At 34.4% G+C, this 20672-nt stretch overlaps 5 protein-coding genes across 7 annotated transcripts; 3 read left to right on the forward strand and 2 right to left on the reverse strand.

The window, feature by feature from the left end:
- Positions 1-2046: 2046 nt before the first annotated feature.
- Positions 2047-6530, forward strand: LOC110611008. 2 transcript variants are annotated; one of them, XM_021751104.2, is made up of 5 exons: positions 2047-2188; positions 2277-2389; positions 2481-2740; positions 3752-5629; positions 6042-6530. In XM_021751104.2, exons 4-5 carry the CDS (start codon positions 3884-3886, stop codon positions 6210-6212), a joined length of 1917 nt encoding a protein of 638 aa, XP_021606796.1. In that variant the 5' UTR covers positions 2047-2188; positions 2277-2389; positions 2481-2740; positions 3752-3883; the 3' UTR covers positions 6213-6530. The 2 variants fall into 2 exon arrangements, with proteins under 2 accessions (XP_021606796.1, XP_021606797.1); XM_021751105.2 differs by lacking the exon at positions 2047-2188 and adding an exon at positions 3020-3174 and having other exon boundaries at positions 2277-2740.
- A 4095-nt stretch (positions 6531-10625) lies between these two features.
- LOC110610767 (60S ribosomal protein L23) lies at positions 10626-13162 on the forward strand. The gene is made up of 4 exons (XM_021750834.2): positions 10626-10782; positions 10959-11243; positions 12690-12731; positions 12927-13162. The coding sequence occupies exons 1-4, from the start codon at positions 10770-10772 to the stop codon at positions 13007-13009; spliced, it is 423 nt and encodes a 140-aa protein (XP_021606526.1). The 5' UTR covers positions 10626-10769; the 3' UTR covers positions 13010-13162.
- A 437-nt stretch (positions 13163-13599) lies between these two features.
- LOC110610765 (peroxygenase) lies at positions 13600-16123 on the reverse strand. Of its 2 annotated transcripts, XM_021750831.2 has the most exons (7): positions 15865-16123; positions 15442-15591; positions 15270-15355; positions 14974-15068; positions 14763-14888; positions 14510-14678; positions 13600-14360 (listed from the first exon to the last, which is right to left on the reverse strand). In XM_021750831.2, the coding sequence occupies exons 1-6, from the start codon at positions 15959-15961 to the stop codon at positions 14525-14527; spliced, it is 708 nt and encodes a 235-aa protein (XP_021606523.1). In that variant the 5' UTR covers positions 15962-16123; the 3' UTR covers positions 13600-14360; positions 14510-14524. The 2 variants fall into 2 exon arrangements, with proteins under 2 accessions (XP_021606523.1, XP_043810967.1); XM_043955032.1 differs by having other exon boundaries at positions 13600-14678; positions 15865-16117.
- A 271-nt stretch (positions 16124-16394) lies between these two features.
- On the forward strand, positions 16395-18745 carry LOC110610766 (eukaryotic translation initiation factor). Its single transcript, XM_021750833.2, has 5 exons — positions 16395-16739; positions 17044-17212; positions 17338-17463; positions 18303-18368; positions 18452-18745. Exons 1-5 carry the CDS (start codon positions 16546-16548, stop codon positions 18497-18499), a joined length of 603 nt encoding a protein of 200 aa, XP_021606525.1. The 5' UTR covers positions 16395-16545; the 3' UTR covers positions 18500-18745.
- A 339-nt stretch (positions 18746-19084) lies between these two features.
- LOC110610768 (protein PROTON GRADIENT REGULATION 5, chloroplastic) lies at positions 19085-20128 on the reverse strand. Its single transcript, XM_021750835.2, has 2 exons — positions 19714-20128; positions 19085-19344 (listed from the first exon to the last, which is right to left on the reverse strand). The coding sequence occupies exons 1-2, from the start codon at positions 19975-19977 to the stop codon at positions 19240-19242; spliced, it is 369 nt and encodes a 122-aa protein (XP_021606527.1). The 5' UTR covers positions 19978-20128; the 3' UTR covers positions 19085-19239.
- Positions 20129-20672: the final 544 nt, after the last annotated feature.

Consider the following 20672-nt stretch of genomic DNA (forward strand, 5'->3'; position numbering starts at 1 on the left):
ATAATGCCCACATTTCATATTTTAAAAATAAATTTATATGTATATTAATGACCACTAGTCCTCCCACGTTCAAATTGAAGTCGAACCTACAAGAAGAAATAGGCTCAAAATTCATCCTGCAATAAAAAATAGATAAAAAATCCATTATAATTAACGCAAACTAACCCATCAACATGCCATTCAATCCACAATTAAGATAGGTTGGACTGATCGAGGGACCGGACTTGCCAGAAAGAGGGGCATAGCTAAAGAGAGGCCTAATTCATTTGACATGATAAAGAGTATGAGAGCAAATCCAGTTATGTCACAACCCTATCAGCAGAGACGCCGAAAATAAATTAAATAACTATCTGATGAAATGGGTAGACAGTATACTCAAATAATAAAAAAATAAATAAAAAAATAAAACGTTACCGTCGAGACTAAACTTTTTCCATGCAAATACAAACCTTATTTTATCTTTATCGCAAAGCATTATATATATATATATATAGTAAAATGTCTATAAAAAAATTGTAATTCATGTGCTTCCCATTACATTTTCCATTTTTTTTGAGAATCCACTACAAATTTTCAAGTACACAAGAAAAGAAGAAATTCATAAATTTAAAATTTTATAAAAAACGATAAATGAAAAAAATATTTTACATACTCTTACAAAATGTTTATATTCTCTTTATATATGTTTTATGAAAAAAGCTAATTTCAATTAGATTTAATCATAAAGGAAAAATGATTAATTTTATCTTATAACTAACATTATTCATCAGCCTAACAACTATAATAAAATAAATTAGAATAATAATTTTATAATTTAGATTATTTTTGTCAAATTTTAATTATTAAAATTAAGATGGGCTTACTGAAATATTTAAATTTAAACGTGAGATAATAAATGTATTTAGTCGAATATTATAAAAAATTAAAGTTTAATGCTCTAATTCTTTGTTTCCTTATAAAAAATAAATAATTTATAATATAATTTCTGAAATTTATTAAAACACATAATTTAGTCTTTATTTTTTGAATAATAAATAATTTAATTTTTAAAATTTTATTTTATCACTAAAATAATAATTATATTAAATTACAATTAATCAACTATTAATTAAAAAAGTCAAAATAAATTATTATAAATATTAAAATTATAAAAATTAAATTATTATAAATTATTAAAAACTAAAAAAATTAAATTACTGTGAAAAGTGAAATTTTTATATCGTTAAAGTTTAACAATAAATTTTAATGAAAAAATATTATGTTAATTGAATAAAATTTTAAAAATAAAATTATTTCTTGTTAAAATAGTATGAACTAAATTATGAGATTTATCAAATTTTAGAAATTAAAATTTATATTGTCTTTCTTGATATACTCTCAAATTAAAATTGTAATAAAATTAATAGATATTAATTTTTAATGTACACTAAATAGAGATATATTAGAAAGTTTAATCAATAAAGTATTATTTAAAAAATAAAGTCTATTGATAAATTATTATTTAAAAAATAAAGTCACTTGTAAATTAGAACAAATAAAAAAAGAAAGTCTATTTTTGTTTCCATACAGTTTTATAAAATTAATAATAAATAATTAATAATAAAATTATTAATAAAATTAATAATAAATAATTAAATTTTAGCAAGTAATTACAATTTTTAGACTAATTTTTATTTATAGTTTGTACTTAAATTAGTGTTAAAATAATATTTTATAATATTATCTATTAATAAATAATAATAATTTTTAGAAATAGTTAATAAATAATAATGTAAAAAATTAAAATATAATTATTAATTAATATATTCTTAAATTATAACATTAAAGAAGAGACGCCGCCCGAACATTAAAGAAGGGGTGAGAAGAATATGGGATTCATTAAAACCAACATCCTCAACAATAAATAAACTAACTGAAACGCAAACAGAAACGGTCAAACTTTAATAAGCAAGCCATCATGTCCTACAATCACTGTTCTTGTCCCTTCCTTTGCCTCTCTCTCTCTCTCTCTCACGTGCCTCACAAAATTTTCTGCCTTGCAAGAAATTGGAATTATAAAATTCAAAGCAAAGAAGCCCCCAATTCTCATCATAATCATCTTTCTGTTGATGCTTACTCGCGGGTGTTTGGCAAGTGGCCTTTTCTATGGAGGGAAAGGAGATATAGTGGTGTCTTGTATCTATCATGGGTACCAGCTCATTTCCTTCTTCTTCAATTTCTCTCTCTATTACAACTTCCTTATCTCCAAATTTACTAATATTATAATATTGGTTCAGGAAAATTGTAGTAATTCGCAGCTCGGGAAGTGGGTCCTACGCGTAACCCTGGATTTGGGGGGTGGGGTGGAGTGGGAAGGGGCTGCCTCTGCTGAAATTCAACAACAACAAACGTGGGTTACATCCACATTTTCATATCTCACTCTCGCCATTAAGCTCCCCCACTAACTTTCTTTCTGTTTATTCTTTTTTCTCTCTCTCTAGAAAGAAATCTACAACATACAGTTGCATATTTTCGGGGAAGGAAGTTAGAGAGGAGCATTGTGCTTAGTGGAACCTGGGATTTAATTTATTAGCATTAGTGGGTTTTGATTTTTAGTGCTCTTTCCCCCTTGCGTTTGTTTCTGGTTTTCTGCTCTTTTTCGTGAAGATAAGCTGAAAATTGGAGGGTGACTGAGTGCTTGCTTTCTTGGGAATCATAGTTTGATGAGAATGGATTTTGATTCTTGGATCCATTTCTTCTGGTAAGGAAAAGTTGGTTTCTTGCTCTTTTATTTAGTATATATTATTAAAGTTTGTTCCTTTGGCTCTCCCTGTATTTGTATGTGCTTCAATGTTTACTTATATTTAATTATTTTCCTAGTTCAGCGGATGGATTCGCGAAATTTCTCTTTTTTAATCTTTTGGGTTTTTGCGTCTGTCCTTGTAAAGTGGTACAAGTGAAGAAAATTGATCAATTTCTTCTGTTCTAAGTGCTTTCCTTTAAACAATTTCGAGGTTCTTATTTTATATTAAAATTTAAGGAGAGCTGAAGTTTCGAACCCAGACAATAGCGAGATAGACAGATAGAGAGAGAGAGTAGAGCTGAATTAAAGTGAGGTGCTTGGATTGATTAAAGATGGAAGCGTGTTCTGCAGCCCAATGAGTTTAAGCAACTCCATCAATTTTTCTTCAGGATGTATGTTATTTGTTCTTGTTTCTCTCTCTGGATTTACAGTATTACGATACTGGGTATTTGGAAGAATTACAATCTATCTTCTGATAGATTTCTGAAAAATGTAATATATGACTTATTTCTCTTGCTCTTTGTTTTGTTTAAGCTTTGATTTGATTCTTATTTGCAATTTGCTTCTTCCATTTCCATATGAAATAAATCAGAATTAGAATGATATTAACTTCTTTCTTTTATAACTTGAATTCTGATTTCTACTTGGTAATTTTGGAGTGTCTTCAATTGGTTTAATTTCTTGTTTCTGATAACAAATGAAATAAAGTAAAATAAAGAATCGAAAGTACTTTATCCTTTACTTGCTTCATTTGAGCTCAAGATGGATGCTTGCGCTCTGCCTTTTTCATTGTTCTCGCTATCAAGGTTTTTTGAACAATTTGTGCTGATACATCACTCTCTCTCTCTCTCTTTCTCTAATTGATGCTACTCTATGAGATTCTGATGTGAAATTTATGGTGTTTGGCTTTCTTCTCTCATATGCTTCCTTTTGCAATTATTGATGTTAACCAGTCATTTTCCTGGTCAGATCCTTTGCATGTGAGTTGGACCAATAGAAGGCTTATCGAATATGGTTGCATCCCCATTCATATTATTTAGTTGGAGACAGAATATGTAAAGCAAAGTTGTCTGCCATTATTAGATAGAAAGGAGGTTCAAGATGGAAGATAAATTTTCTGATGCTCAGAAAGGTAGCCATGCTAGCGAGGATTCATCATCAAAAAGCTCCAACAAGGATAGAGGATTATCAGGTGACAATGGTTTAGATGGTTCAGAATCAAAATTGAAAAGGTTGGTGAGAAGGACAAATTCACAGCACACTTTTATTTTAAAAGTAAAGCAATTACAACGCAGCAGAAGTTACATTAAGGAATCTTTTCTTCGAAGCATTCGTATCTTGGAGAGTTGGATCCCAAAGCATATGGTAACAGTAGATGAGAAATATCTTCGTCGATGCCTAGAATTAATTCATGTCAGTGCTTCAAAAGCAGCCCCTCGAAATATCTCCCTAAACTTGGAATGGGGAGAAATGGGCATTTTGTCTGATGGCTCGAGTCCAGTTAAAATAGATAATGAAAATACATGTGATTTCGCTAGGTTTCATTTTGACTGTCCGTTGGCATCTGCGAATGGGAGTGTAGTTATTAGTCCAGCAGGACACTGGATTGTTGGTTCCATTATGGGTAGCAAGAGTATGGTAAATATTCTTAACAGCCCTTTGTTTCACAAGTATGGTGCATATGATGGTGATGCCAATTTTGAGAAAGTTAGTTTCAGTGATGTTGATAGATCTCCATATGATTTCATGAACTCTCCAGGTGTGTTGAGTAATTATTTATCCAGCAAACTACACAAGGAAGCATCAGTTCCAGGAAACCATAAATATAAATCTGAGCCTCTGCATGAAAGACTTGCTTCTGTGTCAAGTACAAACTCTTCATGTTCTGATCAGTCTTCTTCATCTCTCACTGCAACTAGTACTCAAGGAATGCTCCAATGCACATGGAAGGGTGGGAGCCCACATTTTGTTTTCTCTCTGGATGATCAAAAAGTGGTTTATGTGGCCAACTTGTGGAAGGTCGAACCTGCAAATGATAAAGCTGTGGACTATACATACCTGTTCCATTTAAGGATGGGTGGCCAAAAGGAACATGAAATTCGTGATAGTGACTCTCATCTCGTAGGTAAGATGAAGGTATCAACTTCTTTTACCCTGTGCCCAAACAAGTCAAAAATCATGGAGAGAGAATTTGTTTTATTTGGTGGTAATGAAAATCTTTCGCGAATGCAAAATTCAATCAATGACCTCAAAAAGAATAAGGGATTGTCAAAGAAGGTAGCAGAAGTGTTCCGGAGCAGTCACTCAATGAAAAAGAGAACTACCTCCAGATTTACTGGATCAAGTGCCATACTGGAGGATTCTTCTTGGGAGCCATTTCAAGATATAGATAACAATGTTGATGCACTTTGTGGGCCTGACCTTTTAGCAAATCATCTTCCACCAAATTTTGAATTAGTTGCCATTGTTGTGAAGGAACATCTTCCTGATAGTCAACAACAGAAGGTTGGAGGTTGGGGTATGAAATTTCTCAAGAAATCAAGTGTAAAGCGAACAGATGATCTTATGGAATCCTCACAACCTCATGGTTGTTGTGTGCGAGATACTGGTGACTGTTCAACAAGTATGGATGTTCTTATTCCAGCTGGTCTTCATGGTGGGCCAAGGACCAGAAATGGTGGTCCTTCCAGTCTTATTGAAAGATGGAGTTCAGGTGGATGTTGTGACTGTGGGGGCTGGGACCTAGGGTGCCCATTAACACTACTTAAGAACAGAATGAGTAACAAAGAGCTTTCACCCCAAGCAGATATGCAGGGAGAGTGCAAGTTAGTTGATTTAATCATACAGGTATTTTGATCTCTTTCTTTGATTTTATCCATTATAATTTAATGTGGTCAAGGCTATAAGTCTCTCGGTACTTCTAATCCGTAGGGAACTTGTAGATTTATGGTTTGTAGATACCATTTTTCTAGGCAACTAATCTTCTGATCTTCCATGTTCACAGCAAAGGTTATACATTCTCTATAAACATTTCAGAAGTTGTTATGTTTGCTTCATCATTTTTTACTTAACTTTCTTGAATAGCAAGTGGTGCTGGTTTATTTGTTTATTTTTAGTTTAATTTTGTTTTATACTTGGGGCTTGTGTCGTATCCATGAGATTATACAATTGAAGCTCGTTTTGATATTTCTAAGAATTATTTAGTTATAAAGAGGAATTTTTTTTTTTTACGGGCTGACATTTTTAGATACTGTTTCAGGGTTCAGAGAACAGTGCTCCCCCCTTGAGGATGGTGAACGTTCACAATGGCTTGTATTTTGTCAATTTCCAGTCAACTCTGTCAGCTTTGCAGTCTTTCTCAATTGCAGTGGCATTTATTCATACCCAGAGTCCTGCTCTCCGACCTCAAGATGTACAGGAATTAAAGTAGCAAGATTCAGGATTGAGGTCTATGTAGTTATTGTAACTCCTCCCTTACTGTATTACTGCACTTCATAAGTCAATATTTGAGTATTTATACAGATATTTAGAAGTTACTTCATGTGAGTTTATAGTTTAATCTGTTTAGTGTCAGATTGTCTTCTCATCATAGGTTTGTTGGTTCCTGCTACTGATAGTGATTGAGATTGTTTATCAGACAAGAAAACTCATGTAACCTACTCTGTTCTGATTGAGTGTACATTTTTTTTTTAATTGGAAAATGTACAAGTTTTTGATAAGGAGAATTCGGACTGAATGTTTTTGTTCATTTAGAAGAGAATTCGTGATTATCTTCTAGCTTCTTTGTTCAACCACTAAAGTACTTCCATTAACATAATCAAAGTCTGATTAGTTGTGGTGTATTTTGTTGTTGAATAGCTGTGAATTAACATTAAATGTGAGTTTCTTTTTGGTTCATTAGTGTACTGATAGTAGTTTTGCCACTGTGTTCACATATCAAGAGTCGGTACTATGTACACTTTGCAAATGATTTGATTCATGATGCTTCTTAATACTGCACTTAGGATGTCATGGCTTCAATTGAGTTACATGGACTATCTTCTATGCAAAAATACCAAGGATCCTTTTACTAGTTTTGAATTCACACCTTCTAAAATGTTGACTTCTTGCATTAGGAGGTAATTTGAACACTGTTGCTTTTATTGCACCTAAATTTTAATCCGGCAACCTTTCTCCATGTAATCATACGTTGTTGCAGAGGTTAGATATGATTCTAACAGGCTATTTTGCATTCAACTGGGTGGAAGCTTATGCAACACATCAATCTGATTCATCTCAGGTCATCCTACTACTCACCTGCTAAATTACTGTTCTCAACAAGCTTGCTTCGGCACCAATGTTCATTTATGTACCCTTCTTAAACTTAATGCATGATCTTGTAATTCCATGTAGTTTTGTTGTTTCCTTCTTTTACTAATTTTTCCTTTCTATCACATTTAATGACAAGGCATATGTGTTGACAATAACTTGTCTTACACAGATATAAGTCATTTATTGGGCAATTGATAACAAATGCAGGGGTTCATCTTCTGTGAAATTTTTGGTATGCGGTGTACATATTTCTTACAAGAACATGCATGGTACTGCAATGTCATGGACATGCACTCTAGTCCTTAAGATTTTTCTTCTTGCATGTCTATTTCTTTTTGCTGGAGATTATGGAGGGGTGAGATTTTCCATGTTCCATTATTTTGGAGAACTGTAAAGTTTCCAACTCTAATATGTCTTCTGCATATACTATATGATATGTGTGTTATCTTCATCTATGCTCTGTTTACATGCAGCTTTTGATTTGGCTGGGATCACTTGGTCATTTTTGCTTCATAACATAGATTCAAGCTGTCATGGTAAGCTCAAACATCTTCCATTTATTTTGAATCTGGCCTTATTAATCGAAAACTGTGATGCGCATGCTACTATACTCAGCAATGCCGCTCAAAAAAGTTCAATTTCCTAGGAATGAGAATGAAAAAGAAACATGCTTCATCTTTTTATTCGGAAACTATGATGTGCAGACTGGTATACTCAGTAATGTTGCTTAATTATACTATAACGTTATACCAAATTGCAAAAAATTTGTGCAGTATGATGTGTGTGCTTATGGAGATCATTTGTGATTATGTTTAACCAGTATATATTCGTCTTTGTTTTTTGCGCATTCACGTAAGACTTATTCATTTCGTTCTTATCTTGCAACATAGATTTATGAACTATTGATTTTCATCGCCTTTTGTGGCTCGATTCGAAGATTCATTTCATGGTTTGCATGCCAAGTGTTGAATATATCAGTTGTCGAATTAAGAACTGTGCACATATTAAAACCTGAGATGTTGCTTATCTGCAAAACGTATGAATTAAAGATTAATGATAATCTCAGTTCAGAGAAAATTCAGGAATTGATGTTGATATTCTGCTGTTGTGGAGCTGCATGTGCTTTTGATGATTGAAGTCAAGTTTCTTGACCATTACACCACCCACCCATCAATAGATCCTATGAGAGCAGTTAGCAACTAAAACTAGGAAGAATGAAAGCAGCAGCAGTTGACATTAATTTGTGGAGTTGTTAGACCTACGTATGATCACATCCACACATGTAAAACATCTCATGTATTGATGTCTGGTTTGAAGTCCCATGCCATGTGTATCAGAATTGAAATTAATGTGAAGGTAAGTAACAGCTTATGTTGATTGACTGGATGCGTGCAGAGGAAGATAAGCTTGAAAAGATGAACCTTGTGAATATCAATTTTGTGTTGCATGCAAAGTTCCATGTGGAATTTTAGTTGGAAAACTGAAAGTGCTTTTTGAAAAAAGTATTTTAAAATTATTTGAGTTTTTATGATTTTTTTTCCTCAACAGTTTCATTTATTGAACACCAATATTAATAAGTCATAATAATTAAATATAAATTAATTATATTATTAATATTTTTTAAAAAAAAGTTAAAAATAACTTCATTTATTATTTCAAGTGGCTGTTCAATATATTTTTTTTCTTCTAAAGAAACATTTGCATTACATTGCTGCAATTTGCAATAAAATTTCGTTACAACAAGAAAAGTAAATCTTACATTTGATACGGTTGTCAATCTGATTGAATTGCAGCAAAATTTCGTTACTATCGATATTTTAATATCCCATTGGATAGCAGATGAAGAACTGTGAAAATCAGCATTATAGACTTGATACAATCTGATCGAAACTTTAATATCCCATGGAATAGAGTATTATAGACGATAATTGACTTAATTTTATGTGTAATAAATTGAAAACTCGTTTTATATGCCATTTTTAACTACTGCCAATACAGTGCGCATTTCTCCTATAACACTATATCCGCGTATCCGCATGGCAATATCATGTATAATTTTACTTATATTATCTTTTAATTATTATAGTAACAAAAAAAATTGATATAGTCAAGTCATATAATTATTTAGCTTGATATATCTCAAAGGGGAGGACATCAAACAATAACTGAACAAGATCTATATTATATGACTGAGAGGGAAAACCAGCATAAGCAGTGGCGGAGCCATGAGCTTCTCTTTGGTAGGGCATTGGCTGCGCCGCTGCACCACCTTCATCCCCCTTCAAAGTATTTTCCGATCGCCGGTACGGCACGTGCCCCTTACCGTACCTTCCCTCCGCCCCTGAGCATAAGTATCGCTCTGCTGAAAAAGTGGAAATCAACATAGATACAATATAAGATAATAATAAAATTATGTTGTATGTACTCAAACACACCTTTATTTTTTTATATTTTTCTTCTAAATATGTTATAAAATAAGAGTAGTCAGATCAATAATCGAGAGTTCTTTTTGTTCATCTGAAATAAGACTTTTCACGATGTTGCAAAACTAGAAAAACTCACAGTATCAAGTTTATAACTATAAGGATCAATAAGTCAAGTTACACGAGTATGTGAGCAAAAGAAACATGTTTCAAAGTTTCTAAAAAAAATTAACAAACGAAACACTTGAAATCTTGTAAAATACCTTGATAAATTAAATTAACGGAAACTGGTAAATCACTTTGGTAAACTAAAATAACAAAATTTGTGAGAAATTGTCAAAGAAAAAAATATTTATTATATTTTCTCTTTTTTTATTAATTATCTATTATTCTATATTTTTTTATCAATAGAATAAAGAGCGAATGTCTATAACATTTCTTATAATATAAAATATGTAAAGAAATGTATAAATTTAAATAGTTAATTAATAGTTACTAAACTCAATTTTATATGATATCAAATCCCACAATCAATTATGAAATATCAAATTTTAACTCCAAGCAACTTTATTTGACTTAAAATTTCATTTCAGCATTCAAATAGCAAATTCGAGGTATTACTTGAGATTGGTTTATATATATTCTTCGTTTCACTTGATTTTTGAATTAAATTAGGTTAATAATAACAATTTGGCCTCCGTTTATTTTGATAAAATACCTTTTCAGGAAAATAATTTTTATAATTTTTATATTTAAAAATTAAAAAAACAGTCAATTAAAAATGAATATTAAATAAACGGTTTTAAAAAATGACTTTATTTCTTTTTTTAAAAGCAATTTTTTAAATTTTGAGAATATTATTATTACCGCTAAATTATTATACATAAATTAATCTAAAATTAAAATCAACTTTAAAATAAAAATCAGCTTCATTCACTCTAATTCAAATTCTTCTCATCCACGAATTGAAATCCATCGGATCTTAAACTGGACCGAAAACGGCCGTGGCTTTCACTACTTTCAATTTCCCAAATCCATGTGAGTTTAATAAGGTCCAAACACGGCCCATAACTGTCAGAAGGCTCAGTAAAACCCCTTCATACTATATATTGGTATTAACACAAAGACCGGGGAGTGAAATGGAATTGTGCAGAAGACCCAACCCGGAACAAAAACCCTAGTTGCCCAGCCGTCTTCTATATAGATCCCCAAAACCCTAAGTCGCATGTTAGTTTTTCCTTCGGCTGTCGAAAATGTCGAAGAGAGGTTGATTATCTCTCACTCTTTACACTTAGCGGTCTAACTTTCTATCGTTTCTGTCATTTTCTAACCATGAGAAAGATTGGAATAATCATAGATCTCGTTTTTGTTTCAATTACTATAGGATCTGTTTGTTTCTCGGGTAAAAATAAGTAAGCTTTGTTGTTTGCTGGTTATTGCAGGACGTGGAGGATCAGCGGGTAACAAGTTCAGGATGTCACTGGGTCTGCCAGTTGCGGCCACAGTGAACTGCGCCGATAACACTGGTGCTAAGAACCTTTACATAATCTCGGTGAAGGGAATCAAGGGCCGCTTGAACCGCTTGCCCTCTGCTTGTGTAGGGGATATGGTGATGGCCACTGTTAAGAAAGGAAAGCCCGATCTCAGGAAGAAGGTCATGCCCGCTGTCATTGTTAGGCAACGCAAGCCATGGCGTAGAAAGGATGGTGTCTATATGTATTTTGAAGGTCATTTTCATAGACTGTTATGTTTGCTGGGTTCTTTGTTGTAGTATGCTAACTCACATGGAAGTTAATGTGTGATACTTGGAATTATAGATGGATTGCTTGGTTGAATGTTGATGTGTCCATGATTTCTGTTATCATTGATTCTACTATTTCTAGCTTGTGAATTTGTTTTAGGTGATATCCTTGTCTATTGTGCGAGATAGTTTCCTTTATCTTTTTAAAAGAAAAACGTCTGTTTTATGATGATTGAAGCCGAAGCATACGTTGTACATTCATATTTTGGGGATTTGAATCTCATAAGTGAAGCTCAAAACTTGTTTTATTTATTTATTTATTTTTTTAAGTTTTGGAGCACAAGTTTAGTACTCATAGAATAAGTTGCTGGTTAAGCAAGTGTCTGGATGTATACATATCTTCATTCTTTGTGCGCATTCTTTGTGCGTACTATGATGAGATGCTTACTGAAGTCAGCAATAGTGAATTAGTCTAAAATATATCGAGTTGGATATCTAAACTGCAGAATCTCACTTTTTCCGATTAGATATAGTCTTCAGGCCACAGCCTTACCCCAAATCTGGATTGTATGTCCATTTTTCGCTGGTGATGTAGTGTTGAGGATTTATTTTCTTATGGTTTCTCCGCACTTCCCACACCCAGCAACATTAGACCACCAACCTTACCCCTATTCCGGATGTTAAGTTCATTATCATCCCTGTCAAGGTTGGGATACCTATTTTCTTTACCTATTTTAGTTTAGAATTATCTACTTGCCTATGCATGCGTGATCTTTTTTTGGCACCTAGATGTTGATGGTTCACCAGGCTGTATAGAACTCAAATAAAATTTTAGCTGTTGCAAAAAAAGTTAACGTATTTTTTTACTTTGGAAGTAATATGATATATATGTTAAATCACCAGACATAAGTCAGGTATCCGCCTATATATGTGGTTGATACAGTTACACGTCTGGCAAATTGATTGTGTTCCTCGTTACAGATGTGCTGAGTCTCTTAGAGCTCATATCTGCTCCATTTGAACTCTACATTTTGATATATTTCTATTATTTTGTATATTGCCTGACATGATTGAACTCTTAATATTTTCAACATAGAATTGGGTTATCTTCATTTTTTTTCCCAAAGTTATACCCTATTTATGGTCGTAATTAGTTAATGTGCAAGATCAGTTTATTCTATATAGCAGTCATTACAGTTGATCAACTGGCAATTTGGCATTGTTATATGAGTGAGCATTCTGAAGTTCACATTCTTTCAATTTGCGTCCTTTGGATCTGTTGCAAACACTCTGATTATTTTACTAGGTTGCATCTCATAATCTAGCTCCCTTGTTACTAGTCAGTTGGGATAATGCATTGAAAATTTTCAATTTGCTGACTACCGTGTATTTTATTGATTAAGTTTCTAAATAAGAAGCACCTTATTTGCAGATAATGCTGGAGTTATCGTGAATCCTAAAGGTGAAATGAAAGGTATGGGTTGCACATGAAATTGATCTGTATTTCCTTGCAATTTTAAATGTTAAACAAGTGAACAGAAGGTGGAATCTTGTTCTTAATCTATAGGATCATATTTCTCATATTGCTTCTAGACTTGTATTTTATAAGTCAACTTGAGAGGAGTTGTCCTGGCATAAGACCTCACTCATCGATCTTATGTTTTTTTAGGATCTGCAATCACTGGTCCAATTGGAAAGGAATGTGCTGACCTCTGGCCAAGGATTGCAAGCGCAGCAAACGCCATAGTATAAGTATCTACTACTATTTGTTTCCTGTTTTTGGATCGAAATTGTTACCTGTATCGTTAGGCAATATTTTTGAAACATGAGCGAATTGTTTGAGGACTTTATGTGGCATTGTAATGATCTTAATCTTTATCGACTTGAAAGGTTGACGTTGATGCATCGCTCTTCCCGCATAATAACTTGAGATGATACAATTAAAAGTCGTCAATCAGTAATTATGAAAATTGTCTTTTCATTAAGTAAAGAGAACATCACTCGCTAGTTCAAATCTTTAGGCAAGCGGCCACCTTTTCCAGCACGTGTACCTTAGGGTAAGCTAGTGTCTTGCAACAGCTTGTTCCGTAGCCCGATTGAACTAATTCTCGTTTCAAGTCTTCTCCCTACCTGGAATAAATCGCTTTGTCATGTCCTTTCATTAGCGTGGCAATAGTAAATTGGAAGATTTTAAATATGAAAAGTAGAGGAAAAGTTTGAATTGTTGCGCTAGCCGGCGGACAAACGTTGAGCTGCACAAAATGCAAGACTTCCGATGTGTCCCCAAGGAATGTCCATCATAGATTGGGAAAAAAAGTCACATCAACTCATTAAGCGGATCCTGCAAGAGTAATTTAGGGATATCTATTCAAGCGGCAAAATTTAGAAAACGTTTCATCTCTGCAATGGTGCACCTAAAAAAGGTAAGGTAAACACGGATTGTTTGAAAAAAAGGCCACTATGAGCAAACTCCCCATACCGCTCTTCTTTTTCCTTTTCATTTGGTCGTATGAGCGGGTGAGGTCTTTCAAAGTAAGCATTGGGTGGCAACTGAACTTGAGGAACGGACAAGTCGAGGCAAAGCACCAGACACGGAATACCATACCCCATGAAGCTCTTTAACAAGTTGAAACCAAGCAGGGTTCAGATCATTGATCAGCCACAATAGAGAATCTCGTTGATGTTGGTTATGATGGCTGGACTAGACCCCTACTAAAGTCAGTATCTCACTTTTTTCACTGTCAAACATTAATGCTCTCTCCAAGTCACGTGGAATCGTTACGCACTTGTGATTTTATATGCAAAAAATTGAAGGCCAACACAAGGAAACAATTTATCAGTTGTTCAGAGACAAATGCAGCTTTGAAGGACTCCGTGTAAGGACATGCAAACCCCAAATTCATTGTATTACGTTTTCTTGAAACATCAGCATCCAGAGCATATTTGGTTAAACTCAAAAGTCTTTTATTACTAGTGTGTTTGTCCCTCAAAGATCCTCTGAAACTGCTCCACAGAAAAGTTCTATTTTTTGAGAATTGAAACAGTTCTTCCTTGATTTTCAATCAGTACGCATTAGAAAAAGAACACATCAACATCATTACACCTGGAAAAAAAGGAAACGTCGACTTCACAACCTTATTGAAACTTTTCTATGCCAATTCTAGACTTCCAGCTATATACTAATCTGAACAGGTTTGCAATATCTGCACAATGTAAAGATCATCTCCAAACTTATTACACAAGTATCATTACCTATGGTAGTAGCCATTAATGCATCTTAGCCTCATTTTCCCTGTTCATTTTAGCACAATACTCGAACAAGCTACCATCAAAACAGCGCCGAATAGCTTCCTTAGACAGATAGCCTTCTTCGTCTCTTGCAAGAATGTAGAGGGCCCCCCATTCTAACTTGGCTGCAAACCTGCAGCCATTTCAGAAGGCGTAAAGCCGAAGTTTGAAACCAACAGATTAAACAGAATGTTTAAGCTTTGTCCCAGAGACAAACCATCCAAAGAGGTCATAGGCAAGTCGCTGTCCCTCTGTCATGTTCCAGATCTCTCTCAAGGATAACTTGTCAGGCAATGTATTAGCATACTTGCTGAAAATGTTCTCAAAATGGACAGGCATGTATCTGCGCGGATGTTTGGTAAGCACATAGAAGTAGAAACACATTTAAGGTGTAAAAATTAAGGATGGTGACAAGGGTGTAAACCTACCTTCCTTCGGTGTCGTAGGTTCCTGAATCACTGCCATGCTTTGCTCTGTGTATGTTGTGTATGTAAATGGGGAAAAGGGGGGAAGGAAACCATCCCTATATGATATGACACCAATACATGATAATTAACATTTAAATCATCAACCTCAACCAATGGACAAAGTACTTCCTATAAAGAACTAGAATCTTGAAATATTGAAAGGTCGAGCACTAAGAATTCTCTAATTAACAGCACATATAGTTTCTTCCCTTTCACTGGGTGACAATTATTCAGAAATAAAGCTGGAATTTACTCACAGGCAAAGTAGGATAGCTCAAGGCTAAATTGATAACAACTGCCAAGATAAGACAGAAAATTGGATTGAACCCAATTGCACGACATCCTGTGGTAATTGGGAAATGAAGAAATTTCAGGATAGTGAAAAATCAAATAAAAGGTATTGAAAACCCCCTTTTTTTTTTGTTTTACCAGTGTAAGTCTCCCAGGGGTAAACTATTCCATTGCCATCTTGGTCGAAAAAGGCAACATGCTGCTGCAGGACACTCATGCCATAATGATTATGTTCTGGGGTTCCATTAGGATTTTCTGTATCAGGAGCTTGAAGTGCTCTTGCGAGGTCTGTGTTACACAGGAAACAGAATTTTTTTTTCGTTTACCAATAAGGGGAAAGGGATTGAGCAGAATACATATAAAAATTTGCTATAAAAAATTAAAGAATAAGCAGTGCCTAGGGCCATATATGCACCCAAAAATCGTCTGCAAAATGTATTCAATTGCGATCACACAACTCTATTTCAACATTACATGGCGATTAAACCAACGCAGTTCAATACAGGTTCTTCTAATTTGCAAATTAAGGAAAAGAAAACTGAAACTAAAGAAAGAGCTTACAAGGCTTTGGCAGGGTATCTTCCAAGTCATCTCGAACAGGTCTCTCATAAGTAACAGGGGCAAGAGGCGCTGCTGTTGCCAAAGCATCTGTAGCCATCTCCAGTGCGTAGAGAAGTTCCTCCCCAATGGGTCCTTGCTAATTCTGTAGATTCAGACGCAGAACGAAGGGTTTCCATTATAAAGGGGTCGCAGCAAATGACGTGGGTTGCGTGGCAGACATGCAGAGAAGCCACAGATGCTTGTTTGTGGCACATCCTGGTTGAGTCTAGTTTTCCATGCTTTTGTACTTTGGCTTTTCTTTACATTTTGATTATTCCCATTAAAATTGGTAAAGTTTGAGTTTTTTTAAGCTACGAGTTGCAGTTGTGTATGGACAACTTCATGAGAGTGCCATTTTTAAGTATGCTGATCTCTAATTTCTTGATCACCAAATCACTCAAATTGTAAATTGCCCAATATATACAGACACTGATAAAATAAGTGATTTTTTTCTTTTTTAGAAAAAGGAAATAATAGAGTAAATCCTATGTGGGCTTTTATCAATAATGGGCCATAACCCAATGGGCCTAAGTCCATAGGCCGTAGCTGCGCGAAAGAACACAAACCCTCCGATTCAAAGGAAGACGGTAACGGAGTCCTCCAATCCATAGAATCTCTCCGATCGAAAAGCCGCAGAAGAAAATGGCAACCGAAACAGCAACAGAAGGAAGCGCCACGGAGGCCACAGCTACCGGTGTTGAGAAGCCGCTGCAGCACAAGCTAGAGAGGAAATGGACCTTCTGGTTCGATAATCAATCCAAGCCCAAACAAGGCGCCGCCTGGGGCAGCTCTCTCCGCAAGGTCTACACCTTTGACACCGTTGAAGAATTTTGGTGGTATTTATTATATTTATCTCTCTCTCTTTCTACGAACATTCCCGTAGATCTGTTCTTTTGTTTGTTTTTGGCCTTCTGTTGGATGTTATCCTGAGGTTCATGAATTATTGGTTTCGTTGCTTTGTTTCTGAGGTTTCCTTGATTATTTACGTTTCTACTGGTTTTTTCTTTTGTCGTGATTTAATTTTTGAATGATCTTCCTTTCTAATGGCTTACGTTAGTGGTGTGCATTCTTAGTGTGTTTGGTTGTTATATTTGAAAAAAAAAACCAAGAGGTCAATTGAAAGTTGAATGTTTTATGCAGTTTGTACGATCAAATATTCAAGCCCAGCAAATTGCCTGGCAATGCTGATTTCCACTTATTTAAAGCTGGAGTTGAACCCAAATGGGAAGATCCTGAGTGTGCTAATGGAGGGAAATGGTCTGTTACTTGTGGCAGGAAGGCTATCCTTGATACTATTTGGCTAGAGACTGTAATCTCTCTATTTATTATGAACTTTTATTTTTAATTTTTTTTTTATATGCAAGTGTGATCTAATTGCCAGTTTCTTTTCGTAAGATCTATTGGCATGTAACTACCGGTTCTTTAATTGTGCAGTTGATGGCTTTGATTGGGGAACAGTTTGATGAGGCCGATGAGATTTGTGGTGTGGTTGCAAGTGTGCGCCAAAGGCAGGATAAACTTGCATTATGGACGAAAACAGCAACAAATGAGGCTGCACAGGTTCATATCTATCTTCCACCCTTCCATCTCCCTAAAAAGTGCCCTGTCTATATCAGAAATTGAACTATAAAATTTGCAAAATGTCCCTAATCAATTGGTTTACTTTTAGTTGTTGCACCTCAGCTAATAAGTCTAATTAAACTAATTTCATCTTGTCAATTCCACGCTACGGGATGCTCGTTTTCTCCACCTAGAGTTCATGCTGTCTAAATGCTAACTGCATTCTCTTATTATGATTCAAAAGATCCCATGCCAATCCCCAGGTTGGTGCTTTCAAGGAAATGGCAAATGTGATATCTTATAACATTGGTTGGACAAAGACTAAATACACTGAACAACAACCCTAAAGTACAACACTAATTTAATTCTACAAGTCAATTGGAGTTTGCATACTTGATGTGATCATATTGCTGACTTTCACAAATTCTAGCCTTCTTTCACTTCTGAATCTCTCGCTCGCTTGCTCCTTTTTCCCAAAAGTTATCATTGTGCTTTTATTCTCATTATTGACTCTTGCTTGCTTGTTAGTAGGACATCAATGTATTTTCCTGTCTCTTTGTTTACTTGATCACATGTATGTTTATCATCCTTATCTAAGTTGCTGGACATGTCACTGCTAGATCCTTATTTTCAAGGTTAGTTCTTATTATTTATTTATTTATTTTAATGCCTAGGAAACCATTGTGTGCCCAGTTTCTTTCCCCCCTTCAATGAAAAGTAATTTTTATCATCTGAATAATACTTGATTATTATTCAAGTTGCTGAAAAGTATATACTTAGTTTATTCGGCTTATATGCATGAGCATATTTGAATAATGGATTTGAATTGCACTATGTAGATGAGCATTGGCAAGAAGTGGAAAGAGATCATTGATGTCACTGAAAAGATCACTTACAGCTTCCATGTAATCTTTATTTTATGGAACTATCTGATTCTAAGAAAATTTGATTCCTCTTTATGTGGATCTAATTGTCTTGGTAATTGCAGGATGATTCTAGAAGAGAAAGATCTGTCAAAGGCCGATACAATGTATAAGCTCTCTCAATAGTTTTGCAGTATGGTTTTCTGTTTTGCATGATAAAAAATCGCAATGAATTAAAATGTATTTTAAGGAAGATTCCCAGAATGGATGCATTTTAGTGGTTGTCCAATTTTGTTGTTTGACCATTTCCTACTTCTATGGGAGTATTGTAGCATCTGCCAATCTGTATTGAAGATACTAGAGACACACAGATTGTTGTGCCTAATACATGTGGAAGAAAAGGCCTTATTCATTTTCAATACTTGATTTTGGAAACATGGTGTTGATTTTGCTTATCCTATGGGTTGATGTGTTATTCATGCCATGTGAATGAGTACCACTGCTTTCAGTGCTTTACCCTTTACATGATAAACCAAGTATGATAGCCTAATAGCGAATTGATCATTGAGCTGTATTAAAAGGGTTTCATTTTGGTCCATTGTAAAATTTTGACAACATTTCAACTTCTCTTTTTGTACGGTTGGTTTTAACTAGGACTTGAAGTTTTGTAATCTTAAAATTTGTGATATAAAGAACTATTATCAAAGTTCATTTTGGATAATTTGAGGATAAGTATTGAACTAAAAAGACTAATGATGTGGGAATATAACGAGGGTAATATGTTTAACATTATGGTTCAAAGGTAGCCACATGATGAGAAACATTTACATCTCAGAATCTTTAAACAAAATAAGATGTGGGTTTGAAGTTTTTCAACTGGTGATTGATAAATTTTAAGTATTTCTGCCTTTCCTCAAGCCAGGAACCCAAGTCTTTCTCCATTCTTCTTCGCTAACCTGATCAGCCCTTGCCTTTGTTTCGAGTCTGCTCCTATTGATTTGCAGAATTCAGTAATCACCTGTATATTTACCAACATAAGTAACCCAATAAAATTGTTTCAAATTTATCAAATATTAATTTTTAAAAATATGAATCATTCAGATTATCTAGAAATTACGCCCTACCCCTTTCCCCGAAAAAAAGAAGAAACTGAAATAGATTTTTCAATCTTCTGGAATCACACAAAGAACATGAAAACAGAATAAATTAATGAGTAAATAAATAAAATCTTTTTTAAAAATTATTTTCCTAATTGGTCTAGTTTTCAGGAGATAAGAAAATTCAGAACTCTTTGCTTGATTAGAAAATAAATCATGTCAAATTTCTCATCTGCACGACCAGCAGAGCAAAAATCTAACTAAAAGAGCAAATATACATGTGTTTTTACCTGCGAGTGTAGGGCAATTGCTTTGCCTCTAAGCTGGTTAAACCTTTTCTTGCCAATTATATTGCGAGTGACAACAACAATAGGTGCAAAAAGACCCTTCCCTTCATTGACGTTCTTCATCATGGGAGCCATTCTTACAGGCTTTGCAACCCTTACATGTTTTGGCACTGACTTAGCCAACATGCCATAGTCTTCACCAACCATAAATGAAGAAGTAGTACCAAAACCTCCTTTAAACCCAGTTGCTGAAATTGAAGTTGCCATTGAAGAACACCCAAGAATTATGCTGCAAGTTTTCTCTGCCTCTCTACTTGAGAATCTGAGATGTGTTGGTGGGTTTTCTTTTTTTCTTTATGTTCTTTGGGTGTGGAGAGGATATTTTTGGTGTAGAAGTTGAGAGCCTTAGGTTTTTTATTGGAAGATGGTGTGACGAGAGTTTCATAGAACAATAATAGCCACACAGAGAGAGAGCTTGGATTTTAGTGTAGATTGGTAGACACGTATGTTACTTGTATATGATCCTCTTGGATGATTTTGGTCCCCAAATAAGTTGGAGAAAATCTTGATCTAGAATTTAAGTGGTTCTTTCTTCTGGGGAGGGACCCCTTTAACCATTTGTTCACACGTTGGATCTTTGCTGGACAGATATTGGCCATTCAATTTGGTTGGAACTTGGAAGATAATCTAATTAACAAGAAAATTAAAATCAAAATAAGAACGTGAAATGGGAAATGAGATGCTACCAAATTCAAATTGAACCTCACTTCCCCATGTTCCTGGATGTTACTCAGCTGCTGCATGTTAAGGACATGCCTAAAATGTTCGGTTTGAACATTAGCCTAAGCTGCCATTATTGACAAGGGCAAACCTGCCGATGAGGATATCATCAACTTTCAAGCTTTTTTGGGGTTGGGATGAAAAAAAAAAGGAAGAAAAAGAATTAACGTAGAGAAGAAACA

Source organism: Manihot esculenta, chromosome 3, assembly GCF_001659605.2.
Source record: "Manihot esculenta cultivar AM560-2 chromosome 3, M.esculenta_v8, whole genome shotgun sequence".
Taxonomy (NCBI): Eukaryota; Viridiplantae; Streptophyta; class Magnoliopsida; order Malpighiales; family Euphorbiaceae; genus Manihot; species Manihot esculenta.